We start from the raw sequence: 17,256 nt of genomic DNA on the forward strand, positions 1-17,256 counted from the left end.
GTAAATTGATGTATGGATTAGTGATTCCATGATTGGCTGGGTTGGTTTACTTGTCAGACCCTAGTACAGTGCACTGAGTGTGCTTACGGCTTGTAAACCAAATCCTGCTGGTGGGCTTGCAGCACTGGTGTGCCACCCACAGAGGCAGCCTGTAAAAGTGTGTCTCAGGTCTGCCATTGCAGAGCCTGTGTGCAGTCTGGTACTGCCATGTTGACTGGGCAAGTGCACCCACTTGCCAGTCCCTAAACCTTCACTTTTCTTCATAACAGACACCCCTATGGTGGGCCCAATGGCATGGGGAAATTGTAAATATAAGGTAGGACATGACCTGTGCATGTCCTAATAGTGAATTACAGCCATTTTCGTTTTTCACTATTGCAAGGCTACCTGTTCCCCATAGGCCAGAATGGGCAGTTTGGTTATCACATCTTGTAATCCTAACTGACTCAGGGAACTAGGTAGAAATTCGAGTTTAGTATGCCTGAACTCAGAATGAAAAAATGCATCTTTTAGTGAGGTTGGTTTTAACATTCTGTGTTTGAAAATACCACTTTTAGAAAGTAGGTATTTTCTTGTCTAACCATCCGAGCATGCCTCTGCTAGGTTGTGTATTCCTTGTCTGGCGTTTGAGTGACAGGGGCTGGGGGATTCCAGGAGACAGGGTGAGTCAGCACAGGGCTGAATAGAGAGATCTGCATGTAGATGGGTGGAAGGAGTTGCACCTGGGACCTGAATAGGGCGGTGCCTTCCCTCCACAATGCTGGCTCCACCTCCTGTGGTGTTGTGAGAAAGTGCCAACTTTCACGCATGGTATACCCCCACTTTTTGCTGAATTGCTGACTGTACTTTGACTGAGTATGCCCTGGACTCCTGGCAAACAGGTGCCCAGGGCCTATGTTCCTTCCCTAAAAACCTCAGACCCAAATTGGCAAACCTTGGTCACATGTCAGCCCCTGGTAAATGGTACCCAGGGCCTTGAGACAAGAAAAGGCCTCTAAGGGCTACAGCAGTCATTGTGCCACGCTTAGAGGCCCTGTACCCTAACACACACTGCCCTTGCAGGCTGAGTGTCTGGGTACAAGACAAAACAAAGAGTCAACATGGCACACATCCCTGTGTGCCATGCCCACCTCCTACACTGCCCTGGCATACATCAGCCACCCCTCTAGCTGGGTGCCCTATGCCAGTGGTGTGAGCACAGGTGCATGAGCCCTGTGCCCCTACAGTACCCAGGTCCATTCCTGGGCACTGTAAGTGCAGTGCTGCCATTTAAGAGTACATGGTGCTGGGAGCTCCTCAAACACGAACTCCACAGCACCATAATGGCAACACTAAAGACTGAGAAGTTTGGTATCAAACTTCTCAGCACATTAAACCCGCACTGATGCTAGTGAGGGATTTAAATATACAAAGCACCACAGAGGGCATCTTAGAGATGCCCCCTGAAACCTAACCGACAATCCACGTCTGGTCTGAGAGGCTGCCTAGGCTGCCACACAGCAGACATGTTGCTGGACCCCTGGGTAGGAGAGCCCCCGGGCGAGGTGCTAGGTCTCCTCCCCCAGGATGGACAGGGGGAAGCTTCAACAGCATGCCGCCTTTGTGAGCTTCCCCAGGCCACTTGCTGCCCCCACTCTGGCGGGAAGCCGGGCTGGAAACCCCAAATAAGGACAGGGGATGTGCCAGCCTGCCAGCCCCACCCCTCAGGTGGGGGAGGCGAGGTGAAGCACATCTCCGGGCCCTCGTCATCTTGAAGATGGGAAGCCCTGCCCAATCAGGACTAGGCTACTGCCCCCCTCCCACAGGAGAGTGGCAGAATAGGGGGTGTACCCACCCCAGGACAGGGGCCCATTGGTCCCTGCCGTTTATCTACCTGTAACGCCCCTAAATCTAGTATTTAGGGGCACCCTGAACATTCCTTCCTTCGATTCCAGATTCCGAAAAACAAAGAAGAGCAAGAAGAAAGAAGACCTGCTGTGCAGCTGCTAAGAAGAGGAAGACACCAACTGCTTTGGCCCAAGCCCTACCGGCCTGTCGACCCTGGAACCTGCTCCTGCTACATCCCGGCCAGTAACCTCACAAACCTAAGTACCTGGGACTCCCATGAGCAGAGGCTCTGCTCAAAATCAGCTCTAATCCCTGGCATCAGCCGGAACCGTGAACCCTACACACTCTGCATCCACCAAGCCTGGCCTGTGCTGGAGTGAACAAAGACCCCGAGGACGTCCCCCCCGGCGACTGTGACCCCGAATCCGGCACCCAAGGAGCCACCTCGACGCTCCTGACGACGTCTGCAGTCTCAGAACCAGGTACTCCCCCCAACCGCGATCAACAGAGGGTAAGATTTCCCGATACCAAAAGGCACCCCTGCACCGGCGCCCTGTGGCCCCCTGTGCCCAACTCCTGGGTACCTACCTATCCTCCAACTACCCAACTTAACTCTCGAAGGGGTGGTGGCACCTGAAGAATCTTCGTCCCCGAGCTTGCAGCCTTTGTTCAACCAGGAGCTTTCCTATTGAAATCCATTGAGCGCCCGAAGGCTCAAAAGCACCCTGCACCCAGTCGCCCGAGTGGCCCTGGAAGTGTAACCTCTACACCCATCTACTTCCCCATTTGCCCTGAGCAAGTGACCAGGAGCCCAGCTCCCACAGCCGCGTGGCCTGCTAGTCAGCAGCCACCAACCAAGGCCCCCCTGCCTCCCATAGGATAACATTGGGCCTAACTCACTCTGCACCCGGCTGCCCCTGTGCCGCTGAGGGTGTAGCAACTGTACCTACCTGACCCTGGGAGACCCCTGAGTCTGTGCCCAGAACCTTAACTCTGCCAGTCAAGTACTTACCCAAAAGCCGATAACCCAATTTTCCTCAATAGGGTAACATTGACTGGTTTCTTCTGAAATTTCTTCTAAGTGTGGAGTTTCTAAAACTTAAAATATTCACCAAAAATCAACCGAGTAACGAAAACGAAAACATTCACCTGCTATTAGGAGAGATCCCAGTGCTGGATCTTGGTGCCCAGCACTGACCCTGAAAAATATTCACAACGTACTTACCAGTAACCCAATTTTCTTCCATAGGAAATCATTGACTCTTTTTCTGTGAAATTTCTTCTGTCGATTTTTGCAAACTTCAAATATTATTTAAAAATCGTACCAACTGTGAAAACGTAATTACTTACCTGTTTTAGATAGAGGTCCCAGTACTGAGTCTAGGAACCCAGTACTGGATTACAAAAGTAACAAGAACCTACTTTACCTGCAACTTGAATTTTCTCCCATAGGGAATCATGGACTGTTTTTCTATGAAATTTCTTCTGTCAACTTTTAAAATAGCTAAATATTGCCTACAAATCACAACAGTAACTAAGTTGAGTTTAATCACTTGTTTCTAAGAACTGTCCCATGATTGAATCTAGGATCCAGTCCTGGAGTTACAAAAGTAATCCTGAAAGTAATCTATTGCAAATAACTTAAAACTTCCATTGAGCTCAATGCATTATTGTGTTTGAAACTGTGGTGCCTATTGCAACAACCTGTAACTATCTACAAAAGTCAATTGCATATTGCAAAAGTATTTAACTAAAGCATCTCATTCTGAGAAAGTATATTTTAATACCTATTGTTGGTTCTAAAATAAAACAAACATATATTTTTTATATAAATCATTGGCTTGGAGTTCAGTTATTGAGTGTGCGAGACCATTTGCTGACAGTGTGTGCAACAAATGCTTTACACTGTCCTCTGATACTGCCTTACTGCTCGACCAAGCTACCACTTTAGAGAGTAAGGTTATTTCTAACTTTAGCCTCTGCCAAACCTCTGGGGACTGTGGACTCTGTACACACTGTACCTATTTGGGAACAGTATATTCAGAGCCACTTTCTCACAGGTGTGTCTGATGTCCCTGGCCTGCACTGTGAAAGGAAAGGAGAGGAACCTCTCAACAAAGTGCTCCAGGACTGACCAGAACGGGTTTGGACTAGGAAAAGGCCTCTTTGCCTTCTGAGAACAAAGAGAAACTGTGTATAAAAGGGGGGACCCAGCTCCAGAACTTTAGATCACTTTTGGGAAACAAGAAGAAACCTTTGCTGAGGAGAGGAACCTGAGAGACTGAGGAGAGACTATCCCTAAGCTGAGTGCTGTTTGGGGGATTGGCCTGCAGTGGTTGCCGGACTGCCAAAGAAAGGAGGGCGGAACTTTGTGTGTACTATCATCAACTTGTAAAGGATCTCCAAGGGCTTGAGATAGAGCTTGCCTCCTGCTGAAGTCTCAGGGACAACAGACTTCACCAACCAGCTCCCCAAGAGTCTTTTGAAAGTGCCTGCTGCTGGGCTGGGCTTTCTGAGGGACTGCGTGTCGAAAGGAGCAGGAAGCGCGATGCACGAAGAAGAAGCGTGTAGCCGAACTGCCGCTTCGCGCCTCGCATCGCCGGAGAAGAGGATTGAAGTCGCACCAGACGCCATCACATCATTGGAGAAGCGTGTCGCAGTCGTCGCATCGCTGGGAAAGCGTGTCGCCGCTGCACTTGTCGCATCGTTGCCGAAGCGCCTCGCATCGCCGGATAAGTGTATCGACGTCGCATCAGATGCCGCCGCATCACCGGGAAGCGTGTCACAGGGCCTGTCGCGGCTCACAAGAATCGAGTCGCCGCACGGCCGTCAGGCGTGCACGCATCGTGTTGCATCAAGAAGACGACGCCATCTTTGTCGCATTGCACCGGATCTTCATCCCATTACGGCGTTGCTGGTCGCATCGCCATGGAAGCGCAGTAAGAAACAGACGCATCACCTCCCCACGCCGAGAAGAACCGATGCATCCTGTACGCATCAGTAGGGAACCGACGCATCACCGTTCTTGCGTGTAAGGAACCAACGCATCACCTTCCCTGCACCACTTTCATTGTATAACGTTATGCATCCTAAGGTACATTGAACTCAAAGTGTCGCATTTTACATCTTAAGAGATCTAAGCTATTTTCTACCATTTTTAAAGTACAGTATTGTGGATTTTTGTCGTTTGTGGTCTTGTGTAAAGTCTATATGAAAATACTTATTTTTATACTACAACTTGTTTGGTGTCCATCTGTACTGTTGTCACTGGGTTACTGTATGTGTTCACAAATGCTTTACACACTGCCTCTGAGATACGCCTGTCTGCTCGTGCCAAGCTGCCAAAGGGGTGAGCGGGGGTTATTTTAGGAGTGTACCCCCCCTTACCCTGACTAGACGCAAGGGCCCCTACTTGTTCAAAGGTACCTACCTCTGCCAACTAGAGACCCCCAAATCTAACAGTGGGTCAAAAAGAAGGGTACGGCATAGCCTTATTGAATATTTTGTAAGATCCTTCTGTTGGATGTAATGGATCACCACCCGAGAGGAAATGATGAATCCTGCCACACTCTGGATGGGTATGCATCACTGAGGGCAAACTAAAATGGTTTGGTGGCTGTTGTAGCAAGGGGGAGTAGAATGGGAGGCTAGATGGCCCTGCTTGCCCACAAACTGCTTGCCATTTCCACACCCATGGTCTCAAAAGGTCTGGGATGACTGCTGCACCATTGAATAGGCTGTCTTTGCCAATAAGCCAGGCCTCTGGAAGAGTGTCTAAACTTTAATTGTTGTGAAAACTGCTTAGCAAGGGTCAGCAGGCCACAGGAATGAACTCTAGCTCTATTTTCTCGAAAGTGTTTCAGCACAGAGTCTGCCTCCTCACCTAGGTGTGAGCCACCAAAATTTATATCTAAGAGGGAGGCCTGTACATCACTGGAAAAGCCTGTAAGGCACATCCACTTGTCGATGACCTTCCCAAGCAATCAGTAGTATCTAGACCAGCAAGGTAAAGGTAAAATTTTGCCTAGTTTGATACATCATGAATCATTCGAGCCAAATAGGCCCGAAGATTTTCCAGGACCACTAGCAACATCTCGCTAGCCATATGCCACAGGACTTTGGTAGAACAACCCAGAAAGCTCACAACATTAACCAACCATAATGCCAAAGTCATGGAGGAAAGCATCTGTGCTAAAAGCCTCAATTTTGATCGATTCCCTATCTGGAGGAATTGTGTGTAGTGAAGAACGAGTTACTTACCTTCGGTAACGATGTATCTGGTAAAGACACAGTCTAGCCGCAGATTCCTTAACTTTAGTATGTTCCTAGACATCCGTCTGGATCCAGAGAATTTTCAGCAGTACCTCTGCATGCCGGGGGATGACGTTGCATGGCTCCGTCCTGACGTCGCCCACAGATATGACATCAATGGAGCCATATAATTCCCTTCCGGCGAGCGGACGTCAGTTTTCTACTGTGAAACTTTTCCGCGCCACATCATGAAGCCGCTACAAAAACTGTGTGCCAAAAAGGTTTAAAAAAAATCTTTGAAACAATGACAAGAAACCTAGAATTATGAGAAACATCACCATGAAAGTTAGAAAAAGAGTACTTTATACTGTAAGGGACTGAAGGGAGAGAACCGAGTACCCGCCCCTAGAAACAGTATCGCTGAAGCGAAGAGCCATGCCCTCCTATGAGGCAAAACGGCATTGGAAATGAATGTCATGACAAATGATAGGCAGTCTGCAACCACAGGATGTAACTGTAAAGGGCAACAAGACTTGAACAACATGACTCTTAGTAATTGACCACAATTCTGCAAAAACAGAAAAAAAGTGCAACTATACACCCCATAAACGACCTTTAGAACCCCACACCAATCGACTGTAGCATTGGCAAAGAGACCCAAAAGTAACGGGTAAAAATAGAGGAGGGTGAAAGGGAGGGTAGAAGAACATGATTAATCCCCCACAATGGAACACCCAGGGTGAAGGAGCGTGGTAGGACATACCATCCAACCACCCAATTGTGAGAAAGGGTGGAGAACCAACAGATAAAACAGAAGGAGACATCTTGCCCCGGAGGGAGGTGAAGTAGACCACCCCGCAGGAAGACGAAGGCCACCTGTAAGGAGGCAAGTGGGTAGAACCCAACCTGAAAAGGTCCTTGCAGAGCTGGGAGGATGGGTAAGCGTTAAGGAATCTGCAGCTTGACTGTGTCTTTACCAGATACATTGTTACCGAAGGTAAGTAACTTGTTCAGCTGATAGAGACATCTAGCCGCAGATTCCTTACCTTTAGAAGCGATACCAAAGTGATACCCCATTGGAGGAGGGTCTGCGACTGAAACCCACCAAGTTCCAAATTGACCTAATCTGTCAATAACAATGATGGAAATACTGTGGGGACAGCACAGCCAGCGTGGCTGACACCAGACCCATCAAGCTCTGTAAAGGAACATTAACAAGGGGAGGCAAAGGCTCCACAATCCATCAGAGAACAGAACAAGAACTCTCTCGTCCAGACAGGGACAAAAGGAAATCACAGAACCAGACTGGTCAGTGCATAATGGAAGAAAATCCATAAAGTCCTTCAAAAAGAAGTTAAACCAAGCACAGGATCCCATGAATCCACAAAAGACAAAATCCCAGAGAAGGTATAACAGAGTCAGAGCATACAAACTGATCATGCACCACAGTGAATGCTCAAAAAAGACATGTGAGGGGACAGATGTCATCATGCAGAGATATACAGAATCATGACTACCAAGAGATATATGTATGTGAATGACGGGGATACACCTAAGCAGAAAGTGTATACCGTGAGAACTACACCACTCATATGCGAAAGCCCAGTGAAATGTAGCATCAACAGCACATTTGCGTCCCCAGGTAGTCAACCAGCCAACTGTACCCAAAGGTACAAAGGAGAAAGGATACCGGCAAAAGCCGGGCTGACACATAAGGCTAACTCCCATGAGAAAGAGCGAGAGGAGTGAGAGAAAAGAGAGAGAGAGAGAGAGAGGAAGAGAAAAACTGAATCTGGGGCAAAAAACCCAGAAACTACAGCAAGGAAGAACCTAGTATGCTTGCCCTCTCGCTGTGTGTATATCTCAGGACACGTATACATATATATGAAACAATTTTGAAAAATGAAAGACAAGGGGATCTCGAAGAGCATGCCCTAGATAATAGGAGGCCGCACAATAGGTATCAAAAGCACTGATGCAAAGCATAGCAGGACATAATGTCAAGACACTTAAAAAATGGCATCATCCTCCCCATCAGGGAAGAAAACCTGATCAGCGGCGTGACAAGCGGGAATACTGACCACTACACTAACGAGGAATGAGTTAGTACTACACATAAAGTGTCCGAAGAATGTATATATAACCATATACAGATACTGCATAAGGACAATGAGTATCCTGGAGAAGAATACTTCCACCAATAACATCAGCAGAGGCCAGGAGCAGGAGTAACTGAGCCATTGCGCGGCAATGAGCAGAGGGACTTGAACCCCTGCCTGGGAAGTGCACAGAGAAATAGGGCACCAGGCAACGTGCAGCAGTGGCGCGTCTGGTGTAGACTCCAATGCCCATAGGCAAAAACCAGTCAGAGTCTGAGCCATAAGCGAAGACCTAAGCACTTCCCCCACACCAGGGATTTAACAGTAGACAATACCACCAGAATAGATCGCAGCCAAGTCAGTGGTGGAAGGTATACCGCATGCACTCTGACAGGGAACATACCCAGAGTGTACTCACATGTCGTCTCCACACAAAACACGGAAAGAAACCGTTCCGGAGCAGAACAGAACAACATGCCAACAAGGGACACTTAAGATGTAGGCAAAGTACAGCCAAAGGCCAAAAGAACAGCCAAAGGCAAGAAATGAAGACGTGAACACGCCGGGGTGAACCAGGCGTGGTGGAAACCCTAAATACCCTGAAAAAGTCTGCATCCACAGGGGCAGGAGAATGCTACGGACCAACCATAGACTACAACGCATAAGCTCTAGGAGAGAGGTGGGAACAAAGTGAGAAGCCTACAGTATGACCCATAGGACAATTCCCCAAAGGGACAGAAGACAACCATCCTAGGAAGACTCGGCGGGAGCCTTCAAAACTTCCAGCATCAGGAAGAGCAGCGATATAATAGACAACAAATACCCCCACAAAGGGTATGTCACATCCCTATAAAAAATAAGGGACACCTCTTGAGACGAGCTCGTAGTCAGAAGATTACAAAAGAAATGCAAAAACAGCTGGCTAGCTGTACCAAATAAGGGCAAAAACAGCTGATAAGCCGTACAGTCTGTCCAGGAACTAACATCTTGAACCTATAGACGGAGACCAGAAAAGCAGTAACAATACTGAAAATGAAATTTAAAGTCTGCTATGAGGACTATAAACCATGGAAGTCATGGGAACCCAGACATGAGGCGCTGAGTCAGCGTGTGTCAAAAAGACTGACCCCAACAAAGGGCAGATCCCTAAGACACTCCTGAACATTTTCAGGGAAACTGCCATCGCGCAACCAGGCATGGCGACGCAGAGCAACTGACCTGGCCATAGCCCGGCCCAAAGAGTCAGTAGTGTCCATGGTCGACTGAATGGAAAACTGTGCCATTTCCCGGCCATCATGAAGTAGCCAAACCAGGTCAGCTTGAGGGCCCTCTGGAAGAGATTGAAGGAGACGATCGACCGAGTCCCAAAGGGAAAAAGTAGCTTATGCAAGACGTGTTCAGGGACCGAAGGCCGGAGCTAGTGGACGCAGACATGGCGACGACACGACTCCAACCAGTGACACTCCCTAGAGGGAAGAAGCAGCAGGGGTGGGGTGGAGGGGGGTGGGAATAGCGAGACTGAAGCTGCCTGGACTACCAGCCCTTGAGCCCTAGGATGAAGGGACAAACAGACCGGGTCATCTGGAGCCGGGCAATGACTATGTGCAATAGTACGATCCACAGGGTCCCCCAATGAGGGCCTTGCCCAAGCCCCAAGAACAGTGTCATATAATGACCCACAAAAGGGCAGCAAGAGCTCCACCTCCACAGTACCCTGGTGAAGTAGATCCAACAAGGTATCAGAAGGCAGAGAGACTGAGGGAGGCTGCACCTGTAAGATATCGGCAGCCTTGCGAACAGCCATCTGTAGGAGACGGTTGTAGGCTAACCCGTCCACCCAACCGTAGAGGCTCCACAGTCTGAGGACGACCAAAGGCCTGCCAGTGCCCCATGGGCACTTGCTACAAAGAGCATAGAAACAACCCTGGTGGTGGGGAACCCTCATCCTTTTCCAACAACAGAGGAACAGCAGTGGACGGCACAGGCGTCGACCGACGTCCAGACAGAGTCGCCTCGATGTCAACGACCACCGAAGACTCGTCCACCCGGCGTGGGGCCGATGTTGACTCAACCTCCACTGGGCTGGGGAACTGCAGTGAGGAATGGCATTGACTCTGATGCGAGCTCCGCGCTGCACCCGGCGTAGGTGCAGAGAGCCTCACAGGGCTGTGCAGAGACGCAAACGACTCTGGAACCAGAGTTAGAGTTCTCGATCGGCGCCGAGGGCAAACCCGCTGACTAAGTCCCGACCTGAGACCCTACTCCTTCTGTGGGGCCGGAAGGCACGCCAGGAAGAGGGGGTGACCCAAAGATGGCCAGTAAAGCCCAAGAATAGGCTTCCATCTGGGTCCTAGTCGCCCTACCACCAGGAAATGGAGGGTAGGTGGGGGTCGACTCCTGGGGGCCAGTGTCCAGTGAAGACAGTGAGCAGCGGGCCTCGACGTCAAGTCTGTGTGAGGTCGACAACCTCTGTGACTTCTTCCTGTGCTTACCCGCGTCAGACGAGCGACGTCCGCAGAAACGACTCCATGACCTGTCCCAAACAGGAGCAGTTACTTGAGATGGGGACTGGCAGAGCGAGGACTCCAAACGGGAAATCTGGGCGGCCAATAACTTCATCCGACGTTTCCACAGGGATTTTGGTTTCAACTTCCGGCAGGCGCCGCACTCCTCGGAGTTGTGGTGCTCTCCCAAGCACTGCATGCAGATCTCGTGTGGATCCGTCGCCGACATCTGCCGCGTACAAATCTTATACAACTTGAAGCCAAAAACAGGCCTGCATTGAGATGCGGAAAAGAAGAAAAACTGACGTCCGAGCACCGGGAGGGACTTATATGGCTCCATTGAGGTCATGTCCGTTGGTGACGTCGGGACGGAGCCATGCGACGCAATTACCCGGCGTGCATAGGTACTGCTGAAAATTCTCTGGATCCAGACTGAAGCCTGGGAACATTCTAAAGTTAAGGAATCTGCAGCTAGATGTCTCTATCAGATTTGGGATTTACTTTATTGGCTGAGGCCTGAACCACAATTCGCTCTGGAGTAGGATGTTTAATAAGTAAATCAGGATTGCCACAGACAGCTTGTGATCTGTGGCAGCTTACCTATTTATCTGTGGAATGGAACAGGGCCTTGTCCAAGTGGCTATCAAAGTATCAAATAAACTTTATTTAGTCATATATAATCACAAAAGCCGACATGAGTTAAAAAAATATCGAAAAATCATTTTAAAAACTCTTAAAATACATAAAAATATTCAATGTCTCCCAAAAATACATTTTCTATTAAAAAAAGACCCAGAAGTACAGTTAACTCCAGGATTTAAGAGTGAGCTGGAAATGTTTCACAATGTGTACTAGTTACCATCACTCACAATTTACTTAATTTGGGTTAGCTGTAACAGTTAACCTCTGACATGTCCTGGGGTCATGGTCGCGCTCCAGGCAGTAGAGGCACACGTGGACACGTGGTGCAGATCAGTCATCGACATCAGTTGGGGACAGGAACCACATGCCTTGAAACCGGGCATCCCTCGTGCACCAGGAGTCGGTTGAGACTCAAAAACGAAGTTGACAAAAGTCGCAAAAAAACTCAGTCAAAAAGTGACTGGGGGAACTGCTCTCTCCGGATCTGCGCTTGCTGGTGCGGAAAAAAAAAATTGACATCAGCGCGTGAGGGCGGCGTCTATGTAGCTACCGCAACGTCATCCCAGCGACCCCGACGACGGACGCAAAGTCGAACAACGCCACCTTCCGGCGCGCAGGAGTACTGCTACCGAAAACCGCCTGGGGGTAATTGGAAGGTAAGGAATCTATAACTAACTGTTTCTTTCAGATGAAGAGAATACTCAGTTTTACGACTGCTGTGACGGAAAGCATTTTTACTAAATGTTAATACTTAGATCCATTATCACCCATTTGAATATTAATTGCTGCACCTGTGTATGTTTCTTTTACAAAAAAAAATATTTAAAAAAAAAAACCACAAAAGAAAACCTGAAGAGATATCGAAGTTGAATTTGTTTGAAGGCTTGGGTGGACTGGATACTAAGGTAGAAGGAATTTATTTTACAACAGCATTGACATGCCAATGCTACAGGGTAAGTCGACAAGCCCAAACTGAAACAGTGTACCATCTCTGGACCAAGCTGCAGTGAACGCATGACCTATATTCCATCACATTCTTCTCACAGTCCATATAGAGTTGATGTCACCCTGTCTCAACTGTTGAAACAGTTTCTCCCATACTGTTGCATAGCTATTATTATTCATACAGACTTTCAATAGACCTTTTAGTTTCCTTATATATAATACGACCTTATGACTAACCCGCACAGTGTTAGGACTCCTTTGTAGTTAAATAAGGGCAACAGTCAAGGAATGAAACACAAGGGACATGTAGGAATACAGAAACTGTGATCAAAAAAGGAAAGGGATGGCTTAGTCAAATGAGTTTTGTTTAAAGGGCAGACCAGTAACCAATCATTTATCCTACAATAGCAATTTGACCAAGGCTTGCAAGTTAGTTATCCCACACCATCCAAAAAAGAGAAAGGGTACGAGGGTAGCAGGCAAGAATTAGGATTTAGTAAAAACTGAAATTCAATGGTAAAAGAGGGAGACCAATGTATCATGACAACTTGCTTTCCTCTTCATAATCATAACGAAGGTCAACCCAAGGTATCATAAAACATAAAAGAGTGTAATACATTTGAAGAATGACTGTGGTTTTGGGATGCTGCCAATATGTTTAATGCAATTAAGTGAATGAGGAGAAATTATCAGCTCTGTATGTCTTGTGTGCAAATAACTAAAATAAGGTGCCAGAAGTAGGATATTAAGAACCCATGGGATGGATGATTTATGAAGTATGCTGGGTTACAGCTTATCATCTGGAAGACACACACATGCACAAGTACTCTGGGGAGGAACCCACTGTGAAACCAAAATGTCTTCAAAACCTTGTGTAACATTGATAAAGATACCCTGAAAACCAATAATCCAGAGCAGAGGCCTGAGGAAAATGGTAATGTCAAAATCAAGTAACTTGGCTCGGTCAACCATTTGGGTGCCACACTGTCTAGATTTCACGATGAGAGTCAGTCTTTAATCTGGTGGCATTAAGTGCTTGATGCAATAGAGAGGATTCAGTTTTTCTCTGAATGAATCTGTGGAGAGGCAGTTCTACAGGTGCTTCACATGTATCACATACATAGGACATTTCAAGGTTGTGTATGACATCTATTTATTTAGCTTGATGTCTTTGTTGGCTAATAAATTATTTTGGGGGGATTGAGGGTGAGGGTAGTTGGGTTGTTCTTCAAAGGGTATAGCAACAACTAATTGCAAAGTAACAGCCTACAGGTGGAATTATTCCAGTACAGTTTTCCAGCTGAAGATAATTAAGTACATGGTAACTGAAAATAGGAGCATCAAAGCTGTACAGAAAGATATTGCTTTAAAAAATGTAATTCTGGGGGGGGGCGTGGCCAAGATGGCTACCTGCTAGGACGTATTACTTGTCCTCTCCTGCTGGCCACCTGACTTAGCACCGGCGCCCAGCTGTGTAGAACGACCGAGAGAAGCAGTTCCGCCGCAGCGGCAGGAGCGGCGGTCCCTCCAGGGGCCGGAGACGCCGACAAATTCATCCTGAACCGCCATACCCAGCGAGGTGCAGTGAGACGGCCTGGACGTGGCCTGCTGCAGTGGGCTCTGGGCCTCGAAGCCGGGATTGCCGCGCTGTGTCTGCCGCGCTGGCGGGGAGGCTACGGAGGTGAACCGGATCCCTGGTGCCCGCTGCGGGGGGGGGGGGGGGGGGGGGTGATCTCCGACGTTTGGTGTGGTCCTGCCGCCCAGCCCGCCTTTAGGAGCTCTGCTATTGGCCCCGACTGGTGAGCAGCCCGGGCTGGTGCGACAGACCCGCCATTTTGAGTGAGGCCGTGGGGCTGACCCCTGATGCGAGACCCGGACAGCGGCGCTGCAGGCCTACACACCACCACCGACAGCGGCGGGGGAAAGACACAGTGCAAATCGGCACTGGGGGCAAGTGGGGAACGGAGTGGCTGAAGAGGCAGGGGCGGTGAGGCCTCGAGTCCCATGCGGAATAACCACGGCGCACGCAGCCGGGGACTCGGAGCCATTGCTAGGATCGTGGTGGGCTGCGCTGCACCGCCTTTGAGATTGACGAGTTTTGCGAGAGGCCGCCTGTTGGGACTGAGTGCACTTCGGGGAGCGCGCTGTGCCGGTACCGGCTCCCCCCTGGGGCCGAAGTCTGTGAGGCTGGACGACTTGTTGGGGGCGGCGGCCCAGGGCACCCAGGGGGCCAGCTGTCGCCGATTTCCCAGAAGCTGATCTCCTGGCCTCGGGGAGCACGTGGTGGCAAGGAGTCTCGCTGCACCAGGGCCTGGAAGATAGAGGGGACTGTGTATGAGGCCTGAGGCGCTGACTCTAGTGTGGGACGCGGGAGTGAAAAGGGAGGCTTGAGGTTGCTGTGCACCACTGGACTGTGGACCTTCGCTCAGGGGGCCCCACCAGCTCAGACGTCCACATTTAACAAATTATGGCAGCCATACCTGTCCCTCCTTTCCTCTGAATTCCGGGAAGTCACATGCCCCAGATATCTCCGCCTTTTGAAACTCTCTGACCAACGGCAACCAGACCCATAAACCCTTGCGGTGCAGGATTACACATAAATTATATTTTTCTCCCCCTGTTTTCTGTTTTCTCTCTCGGTGGACAAGGGACGGGGGAGGGAGGGGGATTAGAGTAAATTTCCTTTACGAGTATTGTCGCACCTCTCTAATTGCGTTGGGCGCTTTAACTGTTCTGCTATTTTGACATAGCATGCTCTGACCGTGTGCCATCGGTTACAGTGCTGCCCTTGAACTGCTGACTGTGTTTTGACAAATCTCAATAAAAAGATTTAATCCATAAAAAATTTAATTCTATGTGCTTTGTTTAGATCTTTTAAAAAATCTGTTACGGGGCATAAAAGTAGCATCCAATAAGGTGTACAACAGCTATGACACTGCCAACTCTTAGACATTTATTTAGTGAATACCTAAATCAAAACTTTAAAACTTCCAAAATTCGGTGTTAATGACATGACTTACCTTGAGCTACTGCCGTCAGTGTGCCATGCCTTCTCCTCATCTTCTGATGTTCCAAGATCACTCGTACCAGCTACATCTTCAATTTCACATTCCTTTTGAGAAAACAAAGCAATACAAAAATGCAATATTTCCAAACCAAAAGACTACAAATGCTCAATACAGATAAGCCAGTTTATACTGAAACATCACAGATAACCACAGATATGAACAGTATACAATACGGAGATTTGTTAACAGGATGGCATTCACACCCACAAGTGTCAAAAGAAGTCACTTGTCTTTAGTGACGCTCTTTCTAAAAGAAACTCTAACTGCAGATTCGTCACCTTTAGAGTACTCCCAGACAAGAGACTGGAGACAGAGTTTTTCATCAATCCTCCAAGTGCATTGGCAGGGAGAGCCGTATGTTACTTCAGTGACTAAATACCACCCTAGAAGTGACAAAGCAGAACAGATGCAGACCACAAACTGCAGGTCAAAGTGTCCCAAAATCTAATTCCAAAGCTGCTAATGATATTCAGCAGTAGTTCACGCCACAGAACAGAAAGGTGGGAGAACAGTGTATAATCTATGGTTAGAGTATCCACCAAAAATAATATAAACAAAGGTAAGTATTTTATTCTTCTGAACAATATTTGTAACAGCAGAGTCTTCACCTTCAGAAAAGATACATCAGTACCTCAAAATGGTATCTGTCTGAGGAGTGAACTCAGATCAGAAAGTCCTCCAGGACACCATGCAAAATGGTCCTGCCTTCATACCTGGATGTTAATGTAGTAGTGTTTGTGAAGACATGTACCAACGTCCAAGTCGTTGCCTGGCAAATGTCCAAACCGACATCTACCATTTCAAGCGCCAAGTAAAAAGAATGTAACTGTTGCTGCTCAGTCTCTAAACATGGAGGAGTAGGTTTCAAAAATTTGGGAGTAGGAATTTCACTCACTGCTGAGACAGGGGGTTATTCCGAGGGGAAATTGGAGCAGAGGAAAAATGCTGAAAGTGCTGAAAAGCTCTGGTTGCCACAGACTCTCGAACCAGTTTGGGGCTTTTAAAGTTGAATTAGGTCTGGTGGTCTGACTTTTCTCAGAACTCGCAGCAAGAGAGGTAGTATTAGGAAAATGTACAGGAGACCTGAATCCCAACACAGACGGAATAAATAACCTACTGACCTTCTTGGATGACTTTCCAGTGTGAAGGAGCTTTGACACTGCATTCTTGATGGTGACAAGCATCTTACTAGGGCATGTCCTGCTGATCAAAGATGCCCTATGACACCCCAGGATGGGGACACCACTTTATGTCCAGCAGCAGACGTCTGCTCTGGCATTTAGGGACCCCACAAAAATATCTCCTCCTGTTTCAGCCAGAGATGCAGCAATTCTTGGCATAAAATTTAGAACACTACTCCGATTGTTGCAGTACTACATGGTGGCTGTTGTATTGACTTTTAGGAGCTGCACTAGCCTGTCTTTGATGGTCAGCAGGAAGGTTTATAATGACAGACAGATTATCCGAATTTCCGAAAGATTGATATGGAGCAGGCATACCATTGGAGATCAGAGGCCTCTGATCTCCACCCGCCCCAGATCATGTCTGTCACAACTTTAAAGTCTGTCTTGGGAAGAGAATGTGGCTTGCTGCAGGTCAGGCTGATGTTTGTCGGCATTCGCATGAGGATCGGCGCCGTCACCTGCTAGAGAGAGGCAAACCCTGAGCCGGATCCTTTAAAACCTTTGGTTCCATTGTAGTACCTGCAAAAGTCATCTGGCAAAGGGGATAAGGAGGGCACAAGAGGCCAGGAGCCCAAGAACTCTCATATCCATCATCACAAAGACCAGATACTGAGCACAAGCACAAAATATTGGATTCATATCCTAAATACCCAGGCTTCACTGTGGTGGTTGACAGCCTTGGACACCACCCGATCCAGGATAGCCCCTTATGAAGAGAATTCTCTGCATTGGCACA

The 17,256-nt window shown here is 48.2% G+C and overlaps 1 protein-coding gene across 4 annotated transcripts in view; it reads right to left on the reverse strand.

The window, feature by feature from the left end:
• The window catches only part of PHIP (PHIP subunit of CUL4-Ring ligase complex), a 1,862,070-nt gene that overhangs the window by 966,318 nt on the left and 878,496 nt on the right, over positions 1-17,256 (reverse strand). For all 4 annotated transcript variants that reach the window (XM_085610989.1, XM_085610988.1, XM_085610991.1 and 1 more), the window contains exon 22: positions 15,289-15,380. In XM_085610989.1, the coding sequence (XP_085467115.1) occupies positions 15,289-15,380 (92 nt within the window). The remainder of the gene's footprint in view (positions 1-15,288; positions 15,381-17,256) is intronic.

This window comes from Triturus cristatus, chromosome 6 (assembly GCF_964204655.1).
Source record: "Triturus cristatus chromosome 6, aTriCri1.1, whole genome shotgun sequence".
In the NCBI taxonomy this organism is placed as follows: domain Eukaryota; kingdom Metazoa; phylum Chordata; class Amphibia; order Caudata; family Salamandridae; genus Triturus; species Triturus cristatus.